The sequence below is a fragment of the Macaca fascicularis genome, chromosome 3 (assembly GCF_037993035.2).
Source record: "Macaca fascicularis isolate 582-1 chromosome 3, T2T-MFA8v1.1".
NCBI lineage: Eukaryota > Metazoa > Chordata > Mammalia > Primates > Cercopithecidae > Macaca > Macaca fascicularis.
The window spans coordinates 111363597-111377012 of record NC_088377.1 but is presented as its reverse complement, the minus strand read 5'-3'; the positions used below and the strand labels follow the sequence as shown (position 1 = coordinate 111377012).

Genomic DNA, 13416 nt, shown 5'->3' with positions numbered 1-13416 from the left:
GCCTCAGCCTCCCGAGTAGCTGGGATTACAGGCATGTGCCACCACAGCCAGCTAATTTTTGTATTTTTAGTAGAGACGGGGCTTCTCCACGTTGGTCAGGCTGGTCTTGAACTCCCAACCTCAGGTGATCTGCCCATCTCGGCCTCCCAAAATGCTGGGATTACAGGCGTGAGCCACCATGCCCAGCCTTAAAAAAATGATATTCTTAAGACTATACTGTAAGTTGTTCCCCCAAACAAAAGACATAATTGAATTTAACCTTTATCACTAAATATTTGGTGGATATGAATACAGAATCAAGAATTGCCATATTAGAATGGATTTATGTATTTTGATAATAATGTCTGTTGAAAATCTTATTATGCTGTGAACAGGATTTTGTTTCTCAGAAATTGAGTAACACGTTTTTCAAGAACAATTTTATATCTGAGAGAACATATCATTTTATATGTGATTGTTTTAAGTAAACATTTACAGTGTCCCCAGAGAAACAAAAGTAATCAAAGCAATATTTTTCTGCTGTTCAAATTGTGGATGCATTTATGCTCAGACCAAATGTGTCTTAGAACTGACTAAAATTACTATTGTTTAGGGGAAATACAAATATTCCCTTAATGTTGTTTTTCAAAATATTTTATTTGTCCATTTTCTAGATATCCAGTAATAAACACAAAAGACATTGTGGCTTTAATTTTTTCACCCTTGTTTACATAAAGGAAAATAGTTTTATCTCCTCCTTCCTTTCCTTGGGATATTCAGAAATCCAGGAATTAATACAATTTGACTAAGTTATTTTTTTTCCTGATGATGTATGTCTTTAGCTGAAACAACTTTCTGGGATAATGGGTATCTGTCCCAACATTATGATTTCTTAATTTTGGATATGTGTACCATTCAAAAAGGGGAAAGGATTATTGTATGTCTATGCCATGGATGGTAAGATCAATGCAGGTTTTCAGAATTCACCAAAAGGAGGCTATGATAGTGTCTAGTGAAGGAGTGCTGGGCTGGAGATTGGCATGAAGACAGGTCATATAAACCTCCTAAGGAGCAATAATGACTGACAACCCACCTCACAATTTTGCCAAGAGGATCAAAGAGATTATGAATGTAAGTTTCAGTTAACTGTATAATCATTAAGAGTTTGGCCTTTGGAATAGGAAGTAGATTCAAGACCCAGTCATGCAACTTATTACCTGTATAATCTTAGTAACTGAAACTCTCTGAGCCTCTGTTTACTTATTAAATAATCCATACCAGATATTTATATAGTGCCTGACTAAAAATTGTAGGAATCATTGTTGAAAATAGTGTGATTCTGTATCTTACTAATATAAAGTAAGTATATAGTTACAAGTTTTTACAACTTTCAAATAACAGAACCAGAAGCTATGTATGTTTAAAGTATAGCAGTCATATTCTATTGAATGCAAATACATAAATTACCCACTTTTGGAGTGGCTCATTATTTTTGTTCAGAAGATATTATAAAGCATATTAATTAAGGATTTTTTTTTTTTTTTTTGCACTTGAGGTCTTTCAGTGAAGACATTTAAAACAATGCTATTAGTTCTATTGACTTACCTTTCTTATATCAATTCTGGCATGTATCTGTATCATAAAACAGTGAGAAAAAAGAACTGTCAGGTTTTATATCAAGCTATTTTTTTCTTTTGAATGGGAAAGAGGACTGGTGTAGGGAAAGGAAAAAAGAGCAGGAAGGAGGCTGTAAAGAAAGTCATTATATAATATTTAAATTAGGTAGATTGCACAAGATTGCATAAAACCCCATGCCATCCTTCTGCTTTGGCCCAAATGATTTAAGAGCTAATGAGCTCATGCTCCTGTGTCTTCGACTCTTGCGTTACCATTTTATCAAAATGAAATATGAAGTTTTTTTGCATCTGGCTTCTCTTTTGAAGTGATTCTAACTGCGGAGGGATTGCTAACTGAACTGAAAGCTTCAAGAAAGCCAATTTATTCAGCTGGTTGCAAAGCCTTTGACCTTAATGGTGGGACTTGGCAAATCAATGCATACACGTATGTTTAGTGTTCTGTCAAGAATTGCGAAAATGCCCTGTAAGCCATAGATCCTTCTGCAAAATACTAGTTTGTAGTTTAGTTTAAACATTAGTCTTTTTTCAGAGGCCAATGAGGCTAGTTAATTAAGCCTGAGGGGTTATGAACTGTTGGCAGTTAATAAGTCATAAAATTCCTCCATAAAACAGGATGCAAGATTCCATCACTGAAGCAAAGAGTACAAAGAGCCGGTGTATAAATATCTAATTGTACCAAAGGACTGGGCTTTCTCAATGACTGCTCATCTGGAGTCTCCAGGGCATGCTCGCTGTGGTTTCCTGATTTTTAGAAGCCAGTTTAAAAAATGAGTGCATTAAAGGGTAATTTGCCTGAAAGTTCAGGAAGTAAAGGGGGTGGTGTGGAAGCAGGCTGAATGGGAGAAAGAAAAGAGGAACGTAGTGAGAAGACAGAAAATGAAAAAGCAAGTGGAGTAGAAAGGGAACTAGAAATCAGAAAGGTTGTCTCCACACAAAGTTAGACATGACTGTATTTGTCGTCTGTTTTCATTTCCCCGTAGGATGTTCACCATGGAAACGGTACCCAGCAGGCCTTTTATGCTGACCCCAGCATCCTGTACATTTCACTCCATCGCTATGATGAAGGGAACTTTTTCCCTGGCAGTGGAGCCCCAAATGAGGTTCGGTTTATTTCTTTAGAGCCCCACTTTTATTTGTATCTTTCAGGTAATTGCATTGCATGATTACCCCTAATTTTCTTGTCCTTTGCTGGTGTTTTAAATTACACGAGATTACTGAATTGTCCCATGGGACCAAAAACCAGTGCAGAACAAGTGCATAACCCAGAGCACTGTTCATCAGGGAAGGTTGGGCTGATTTGATGTGTTGTTTGATGTTTATTTCAAGAGCTCCCCTATCCTTGTTTTCCTCTCTTCTTGCTTTCTTCCATTTGCCCTCTTCTCTGCCTACCATGGTGTGTCTTTCTCTTCCCAGGTTGGAACAGGCCTTGGAGAAGGGTACAATATAAATATTGCCTGGACAGGTGGCCTTGATCCTCCCATGGGAGATGTTGAGTACCTTGAAGCATTCAGGTTGGTACTTCTTTCTCTCTGAAAGTGGCAAATTGGAAAATAAATGTCCATTGAAATAACACCAAATATGAAAGAGAAATGTAAATGTAATTAAGGTAAATTATCGCTCAAAGCCACATAGGAATATGTGTAAGAAGAAAAGATATATCAAGACCTGGTTTTAATTATACAGGTATATTGGCCAATGGCCCATTTTCTCCCTTCCCTCCCAAATAAGGAGAAAAAAAGATTTATTTTTGAATAGTTCTGTCTGGAAAATTCTGCCTATTATAACATATGATGTGATTTTTACAGTAGACATTAGCATATTCATTGCCCTGAGAAGTTCTTCATTACCTATTTAATTTTGTTGACCAAGCATTTCTCAAACTTCATTGGACTACAGAATTCCTTTTTTACATAGCACCATTTAGCATTCCTAGTTCTGGGGAGCTCACTCATTTTGATGACATTGGCCAAGGCAATCTCATTTGATGGTAGGGTAAATGACTTTTGTATAGTTTTCCTTTCACATGAAAACATTAACTAATTAATTAGTTGTTTCCAGTTTCTCTGGAACAAAATCTACAAAATGTAACATTAATTACAATGTATTCACATAGCGTTGTGCTTTTGTCTAAGCAAATAACTAAATATTAATATAAATAAGAAAAAACAAATTAAAAGCTTTTCTTTGAGAGAATTTTAAAAATGAGCATTTCTTCTCTGGAATTTAGAAAACACTAGTTTGTAGTTTAAACATTAGTCTTTTTTCAGATGTCAATGAGTCTAGTTAATTAAACCTGAGGAGCCTCCCTTGCAAGATTTTTGGAAGAGGTTTTAGCCTATTGGTAATGCATAATTTCTTGAATTTTCTATTTAGTTGAAAGCAAAACAACCACATTAAAAAACCTTACAGGTGTTCATAGTTTTGAAATTTGCCATTTACAAGTTCCCATGAAGAAAATCCTATTGATACCCTACATTTGAAACTTACGGAAATAATGGGGAATTTTTTAATTAATGAAATTTTGGTGGGTTTCTGTTGTCCTGTGTGTCACGCATACTTCGTTGTCTCATTTGAAGTTCATTTCTCATGAGAAAGCAGGTCCAGGAAAAACGATAGAAAAATAGCTGTTTAAAAAATACATTTAAAATAAATATGTTTGGCTTGGCATTCAAGATACAAAGGAAAATTCTACCCACGTTTTGGAATGTGTATTTTGGGAAAAAATATACACAAAGATATCCACAATGTAGAAAAAATGACTGAAATAAATTTTTCTACTGTAAACTTGGGTTGATTGTGAAGACATTTTGCTTTAATTATGAGCAAAATAAAAAATTATGCGAAAAAAATAGAGGTTTTAATGTTATGAATTCTCTTTTTCAACATCACACATACTATTACATTTGCAAATTTCACAAACATTATTAATATCTTGTAGGAACTTTAACAGGATAATAGATTTCGTTTTGATATCACATATGAATTTATTTGTCTGCCTCCCAAGTTAACCTGGTAACTTGCATGATATACATTAAATTCACATTAAATACACATTAAATTCTCAACCTTACTATTTCATACAATCATATCCATTATCTTTGATGCAGAATTCATAGATTTTTAAAATCATTATAGTTCTATTTGGGGTACTATAGCTTTACATAAAAATAAATCATGTATGCACAGAAATGAAAGGCAACTTCTATTTTGTGCCTTTGTTTTCCCATCACAAAGTGAGTGGTGGATGAGATTTTTTTCTAAAGAATCTCTTTGAACACAACCATTTCATCAAATAATGTAAAAGCAGATATTAAGTGCACATATTGTTTTGTGGTTTAAATGGTAAATGAATGACATACTCCTGAATGGGGTTGACTATTCTCAAGAATGGCACCTTTTCTTTGCCTGGAAGGTCGACACTTTATATTAGCAAAACTTTTCAAAGCTTCCCAGTGTATCTCCATTACTTGAGTTTAATTAGAGAAGTGGCATTATTTAGCTAGGCTGCAGAAATGTAAATTTCTGGCTTTCAATGTCGATATTTATTTAAGAACCAGATTAATTTATAAGAATCCTGCCACTTTTGAACTATGGCATGTCTGCTATTCATCATTTATGACTGGAAGTACTTGTGAATTTGTTATGGCTAAGTAAGCCATTCATTTCAAAAACTGGCATTGAACGCATATTATATGCCAGGCACTGTGGTAAGCACTTGGAATTCAGAGCTGTTGTTACTTTCAGGGATCATAATGTAAGTCATACTTATTGTTCTAGAGAACAGAAGCGCTCAGAGCACATAAAATGATTAACTTGTCCTGAATGATTTCAGGAAAGGTTTCATCAAGCATTGTTCAACCTTTGCTTCTAAAGATAAGTGGGAACGTTCAAGGGGAAAAAAGGAATTCGAGTCACGGGGTATTCATACTGACTGGGCAGAGAGAATGAACTGTGAAATGCATGGAGCCGTGAAATGATCTTTCTCTATTGGCTCAAGGACATCAGGGAGGGATTGGTAGAAAGAAAATGAATCATACTTTGTAAACTCTTATGCAAGCAAAGGATAGCCCAATAATACCTGTATATACTCCTTTGTCAATTTGGGCTTAGTCAGATGACTGCCAAATAATTTTTAGTGTAGTATTATTTTCTAAGCTTATCCTTAATACACTTCTTGTTTCCTAGTATTGAACCAGAAGATCTTTCTGGCATCTGTGTGTGGGTGCAGGAAATGGAGGTGGGGGAAAGAGTAAATGGTGCTTTTTCTTTTCTCTTAGTTTTTAATTGTTTCTGGACTCTTATAAGTATCTTTTGGAAAGCCTCTCTCCCTGTGAAGCTACATTTATAGTGGGATATAAGATGGCTGCTTATTTTACTATCTAGAATTTGTCACATATATTGCCTTCGTGGTTTCTATTATGTACTTTTTCTATGGCAAAAAAAATCATAGACAAACCAAAGATTTCGTGTTTAAAGCTTTAAATATAATTTAAAAATATAATAGAATAACTAAATTATTTCAAATGACTAGTTATTTCTTCCAAGCAGTTATCATTCATCTCTGAAATAATTGAAGGGTATATTTAAGATTCTTCACGAGAATTCTTAAAATATTCAGTATCAAATATGTTTTATGTTCAGCTAAGATATATTTCAAAGGTTACTATTGTATAAAATAATTATGGCTATTTTTATTGAGATCTTACATGCTAGGTCCTAGATTAGAAACTTTATAGACGTTATGGCTAATTCTTAAGTGCTTTATATAAGTCACAGAACTACTAATTGGAAGGGCAATAATTTGAAGTTGGTTTGTGACTCTACAATCTATGCTCCTTTTGTCACACCACGTTGCTACTCTCTTCTGTTTATGACTTAAAATACTCAGGAGTAATAAAGCACAGTGACTTTTTACCAAAGTGTAAGACCTTCATACTCACATAGCCTCCCAACCTAAGGCACAAATGCCCAGTGAACAACATGGCAGAGAAGAGCTATTCAATAATATTTGATTGAATGAGTCAATGAATAAATGAATGAATCAGAGAAGAAAGAGGGAATAATGTTGGCGATAGGAGCATTGTCAAGCTCAGGTATTAAGTGAACCTAGCAAAAGTCTGAGGGAACTACCTTGGCTTCTCAAAAACTATGCTTTACAAAGAACTCTGAACATCTATTCATTTTGTTGTAAGAATGTCAGACTTCTCTTTATTGAACAAATCTTTTGCTGAATGCCTGCTAAGCAATCTCTGTTTTAATCATTTCAAAAGGATATTCCAGTGGTTTTATACTCTCTACAGTCCATTGATGAGGATTGGGCACATTATTTTTTCTAAAGACTAATTCTTTTTTTTTTTTTTTTTTTTTTTTTTTTTTTTTTGAGACGGAGTCTCGCTCTGTCACCCGGGCTGGAGTGCAGTGGCCGGATCTCAGCTCACTGCAAGCTCCGCCTCCCGGGTTCACGCCATTCTCCTGCCTCAGCCTCCCGAGTAGCTGGGACTACAGGCGCCCGCCACCTCGCCCGGCTAGCTTTTTGTATTTTTTAGTAGAGACGGGGTTTCACCGTGTTAGCCAGGATGGTCTCGATCTCCTGACCTTGTGATCCGCCCGTCTCAGCCTCCCAAAGTGCTGGGATTACAGGCTTGAGCCACCGCGCCCGGCTAAGACTAATTCTTTTAAGAGTCCTGCAAATGTTAAAGTGACTATCTCAGACCATTTAAGTGGTTTGTTTATAGTGGGCAAGAGACAGTTGTGAATCTCATGCTTCTGTTTAAATCTGAGAAAAATATCTTCAAATGTTTAAAAAATAAGTAGCAATTTCCAGTGAGTAAGATTTTAGTAGTCCTTGAAATGATGCCTATTTTATTAAATAAATAAACAAATGCATGAATGGAGGACAATTCCTGTGTAGCCCCTTTTAATTTCAAGAAAAGAAATATAAGCTCCTTAAATTTAGCAGGTTTTAATGAAATAATTAAAGTGACCCATTTGGCATATACTGAGGAGTAGCTAAAGAAAGGTCATAGAGCTGTTGATCTGGGTTCTTTAGATGCAAACAAGTTCTGCTTTTAAATATCATCTTTTCATGTCACTATATTGTAGTATGTATTAATTAATTGATTAACCTTAGTTAATATTTGTTATTGATGCATATTTTCAATAGACCACGGATCTGTACATATTAGCTCTTCAGGGAAGTTCATTTCAGGGGAAAACTCTGACCTAGAAGGACTCTCTTGCACTGAGGTTGTCAGTGTGCCAACTGAAAAGTGGATTTTAAGAGAGTTGTCTAGTAGAGGTAATACATATGTAGTCAAGATTTTTGATGTTATTATTGAAAACTACCTATTTTTAAGTAATTGACTTATGTAGGTAGTATCTGTATTTAATCAAAATGCTATGTGCTTCCAAATTTAGGCTTTGCTAAAATATTTTGGACATATAATTAACTGGAATTTTTAGAAGCTTAATGTTCTTGCTACATAGTTAAAGCCATTGAACCATTTGAGCATATACAAGCAGCCCAGTTTCTATCTTTCTCCTGTCTTGAGTTCATATCTGTTTGCTTTAATGACATAAGCAAAATTAAAATCCATTAACACAAAGTTGTGATTGGAAATCTTTCCAGATATCCTGTCTATTCTTGGTTCACCAAAGTGGCAATTCTGTTCCTGATGCTGAGTCTTCAATATAGGAATGATGGCTTCCTGGGATTCCTCCCCTGCTTGTGACAAAAATGTAAAAAGGGCATTTAACTCAAGTGCAGAACCAGATAAAACCTTTTATTGTCATATCCACAGAGCAAGTGCTCTTTGGATGAGTCAATAATAGTCAGCCTAGAGATTTCTTACAATGGTTGGGTTTACCATGGAACTAGAGTAGTAGATAATTTGGGGCAGGAGCACATAAATAAGTAAAATACTTTCTTTTCTCTCATTCTTATTTTATAAAATATGTCATCATTATTCTGGCTAATTCTTAGAAGATTAACTTCTAAATATTCTTGTTATATGTATAAACTGAAAAAGAGGTTTCTAAATTCTATTTGAGAGATAAAATGGGACCATCAGTAACTATTTAGATTCACTCTTTTGGTAATGACGACTAAGTAAATACTGTGGGGTTTCTTTTTTTGGTTATTGTTCTTATATTTAATATTTTAATGTAATTTCATGATAAGTGAATAATACCATTGTAGAAACAACAATATAATAATAATAGTAACATAGTGATGTAGAGTATTCATCGAGGCTTTAATTTTTGCTAGTTGTTTATTTTTTTAAAAAGCTTTACTAGTCCTCGAGTTAGGTGTTCCTGTTTTCTGCAGGCAGTTACCATGCTTCTTGAGCTTCAGTAGGTTTCCTGATGTCACACAGCTGGTATATGGTGATCGGAGATTCCATGGCAGCAAGTGTGATTGTGGGGACAGTACTTTGTTGGTCCTAAACTATACAGGAACTGTAGTTCCTGTGTCAAGAGCATGGGATAACAAAACAATCATATACTGAAAAATTCTTTGTAATGCATTTTAGTCTATTTAACTTTGGCTTGGACATCCAAACTGGTAAGTGCCCCAAAATTGAAAATTTAGACTTTCACTGCCTTTGATATCTCCAAGCCACTTCTCCTTGTGCCTTCTCCTCATCTGACATAGTAAGACAGCCTATCAAATTAAACTCCTGGTTCTTTTTTTCCTTTTAATAACCAATCTGATTACAATGGGAATATAAATTTTTTCATCTTTGTTAAAAGATAATATTCTTCTTATGTATGCATTTAGATTTCGTGGAAGGGATATGTAATAGAACTTGAAAATATCAATTAAATTTTAATAGAATGCATAGTGATAAACGAACATTTAGGTTTAATTTTGAAATAAAGCATGATTTCATTGTCATCCAAAAGTCATACTTAATAATGTCAAATTATTTGGGATCTTAATTTGTTAATGAGAGCTGTGGTTGATGCTTCCCAGTCTTGCAATGGATTCTCAATTGTTAGTGACAAGTAAATATATTAAGCTCATGATATTATGTATTTTCCCAAGGATGTTGAAGACAGTTTGAGAAATAGGGTGGAGTTTCTTGAAACAATTTGCCAATATGAAATACTGTACATATCAAATTGGCCCTACTACCATCTTTCCCAGACCATTTATCATGCCTCACAAATCAAGCCCACATTTTCTCTTTCTAAAAGACTTGACTAATAAAGAAGATGTGGGCTTCAATCTGAACTTGTCAATCAATCTTAGTAACAAAGCAGTAATGATTTTCACCTATTAAAGTTTTATTTCAATAAAAAGCAATACATATAAATTTATTGCTAGTGTGAACCACAGTTATTCACTGTCCAAATTTTGTTCTCTATTTTCAGTATGTTGAGATGTTTCAAAAAGTTTTATCAAAGCAGGTCACAAGAAAAAAAATTCCGTAGGAATAAATTTGAGAAAGCTGTCAGCTCTATCTGCTTTTCAGCTTCAAAAATAAATATAGTTTAGGGACATTTTTTCTCTCATCTGTTCAACATATTGTACCAATTTTCATCAAAAAATTACAATTTCTAGGTGTGTGTCTCTAGATACCCTTAGAATTTCTGCTCTTTGACCCTGAGAGTAAATTGATCTTATGCACACCTGTCTTCCTAGGGAAACTTGCAAACTTGATTTTTGAGCCAAGCATCAAAGAGATATGATATTATTAGACAGTACAGAGCTCAGGTAAAAAGTCCAGGAAGTATCTTGAAGTGCTTGAAGTTTTGAAGGGGAAGTGATATCTGCAGTGAAGAGCTATTTAAAGTAGATCAAATGCTACAACTTACTTTTTATTATTATTTTTAAAAGGTCAGATCAGCTATAAAAATTTTAAGACAATATTTTTTCTCTGCCTTAAAATGGTTCCAAAGCCAAAAGTTTTCTGGAATCTGTATAGCAATTAAACAATTTTCCAAATAATGGGGACTAATTAAAAGGATATCTATGTTTAATTAATTCTTTTCTCTAGAAGTTCTCTCTAAGAAAAAGGTAATTTGTATGCCTAGAAGTGATTTGTTTTGATTTTCCAGATGAAACACTGAATTATATAATCCTTGCCTTGTACAAAATCCTCTCAATGTATGTGTAATACTTTGAAATATGAAGAAATGCAATCTTTTTATGAAATATTATTGTGGAGCATTTTAAGGCCAGAAATAGCAGATCTTTTGAACTGTCGAGGAGCTTACATCAATTCATTGACTTAAATAATCTAATCTAGTAATAATGGAATTGTTGTGTAGTTAATGATATGAGATGGCCAGAATGGAAGGTAAACATAATTAATAAATTATAGAGTCACACTTTTTTTCAGAGTTCTAGTGAATATTTTAGAATTTGCTTCATTCACTGGTAAGATAAAGCTCTCGCTCAATTAAAAGTTACTTATCCTTTACTTCATTGAACAGCTGTTTTCTAACCAAATTTCAATGTCTTTGGGTCATAGAGTGAATTTTTTTTGAAACTGAGTAATTACCCTCTTTTTCTATGATTTTACATCTAAAGTTTACTACTACTAGATTTATTGAGATGACAAATAATGTGGAAAAAAGGGATTGAATGTTTATTTTAATATACCATAAATATAAATTTATAGTCCCTTTTTTGAGAGTTAGATAAATATAGTGGCTTACTAGTATTAAAATTTACATATTGACTTTCCCGTGTGGAGGAATCATTCTCATGGAAACTTTGCTCGACCGAAGGTCTGTTCAGATATTGCATCTGAGATGCAGAGCTGAAGTTCACACTGTTTTCTGGTGGACAGGACTTTCAGAGAGTAGTTCAAGTCTTTGCATGACATCAAGCATGTGGATGATAGACTCAGTTTTCCATATTTCATCCCAATGATTTGATGTCATATAAATGAAACTTATAAATCAACATCTGTTTTCATTTAGGCAGAAATTTAAACTTTTCAGGCACTATTCTAGAAGGGTAATGGCTTGTTCTTGTATCCATTAGGAATCTGCCCATCTTTCTTGTGGGCACTGCAGTACTGGGTATTGGTTGTCTAAACATCTATTCCAAAGAGCAGCACTACTGTCGTAAAGCCATATGGAGGGTGGTGAGCTTATGAACGACAAAACTTCTAGTGGGAAAGACTTGGCAAAATGGCATTTGTCCCATTATCACTCGTATCTCAACTTCAAAGTGGAGAGGAGAAGAGAAGAAATAGATTATTCAGTCCACATTTAAGCACAGCAGAATTTTAAATCTGCATCTCAATTTGAAGATATTTTATATCCCAAAACACTTGTAGAAAAGGCCATCAAGAAAATAACATGTACACATTATCTTTCCCATTAAAGAAACATATTGTTGCACCTGAAAATAAAATGTTGGCTCACCTAGGACGTGTATTTTTAGTTGGTTCATAACTCTTTTAGAATGAAAGCAATGCTGGAGTTACAGAAATGGACTGAAGTTCAGAAACAAAAGAGCATTTTTACTGGAACAGAAGTCAAAAGCAAATAAATGAAGAAGAGTTCATTCAAAACCAAGAGCAAGAATAGAACAGGCACAGATTTAGAATTTGAAAGTTTTATTACCCAAAGAGATCTGGGTTTCTTATCCTTCTGTACTTTTAGTTTCCGAAAGTCTCTTAGAGTTGCCTCATTAGACCTCTGATTTTGTTTTATATACCCATGTCGTCTTCCTTGTAGAAGTTTCTGACACTGTAAATTATTTTATGTTTCAGTACTTCTAAAATGAAAACAGCATTGTAAAAATTATGCAGTGATGCCTTCCTTTCCGATAAATATGACACCGTCATAGTAGGTGAAAAAGACAGGAACAGAAATAATAAAATCTGGAGTGTGTCATATTTTACTGACTCAGTTTCCATGAACTGATTAAATTCTAAATTATTAGGAGAACTGAAGTCTGCCAAAAGTTTGTTAATATATACCATTTAGTTTGGTTTTTTGAGGACGTGACAATTAATAAAAATCAAATGATATGTATAATAAAAAAATTAGTATGAAGGAAGGCTCACTCACCTGTTAATTTACTAGACTGAATTTTTTAATTAACAAATTAATATTATTTTGCCCTCTTCTAAGATACACACAGAAGGAGAGAGAGAGGGTGAGTTTGGCACAGGTCTCTAAACATACTTTAGAAGAAATGAGAATATAGAGAAATCCTCCCATTGTCAGAGCTGAGCATAAAATCTGCACCAAGTTAGAAAGGCTTATGTGGCCCAATTTAAAATTTTGTTGTTTTATAATAACTTTGGAGAATTGTATTGTTCCTTATAAAATACCCACATGTTCTCCTTTGGAATAGCTCCAGAGTGTAACTGAACCACGAGGTTGCCTCCTGGTGCTTTATGTATTGTTTAATTGTTTGCTTTGGTGGATGTTTTTATTAAAAGCTTATTGTTTAGGATAAGACCAAAGTGTCATTTTAAGAACAACAGAAGGAGAGCTGTTTGGTCTCATAGTTCTTTTTCATAGGTGTGTTAGTGAATACCAGATACAGCTAATGAACCGGCTGAAAATTTTTCTTGTAATACCTCACAAAGAGAAACAACAACAAGCAAACCCTTGATTTTTATTCTCCTCCAATAAAACATGACTAGATTGGCTAGAAGAGCTAAGAGTCTCCATGGCTGTGCCCAGGCCTGGAAGGAAGAGAGGTATCTGTGGATGCGCATCTGCTCTGTCTGTGTTTTGTTCCAAGAGGAGTTTGCCTGGAGTCACACGCGCTGTGATACACATGGCCGTATCAAGCCTCAGGAGCTGGGAGGCAGTGAAGCCCCTG

General features: G+C 34.4%; 1 protein-coding gene across 33 annotated transcripts in view; it reads left to right on the top strand.

The window, feature by feature from the left end:
* Positions 1-13416, top strand: part of HDAC9 (histone deacetylase 9) — a 921222-nt gene that overhangs the window by 750472 nt on the left and 157334 nt on the right. For all 33 annotated transcript variants that reach the window (XR_012432611.1, XM_045387612.3, XM_065542223.1 and 30 more), the window contains 2 exons: positions 2597-2716; positions 3030-3127. Coding sequence is in view for 32 of the 33 variants with exons in the window: in XM_045387612.3 (XP_045243547.1) it covers positions 2597-2716; positions 3030-3127 (218 nt within the window). In the remaining variant the exon portion in view is untranslated. The remainder of the gene's footprint in view (positions 1-2596; positions 2717-3029; positions 3128-13416) is intronic.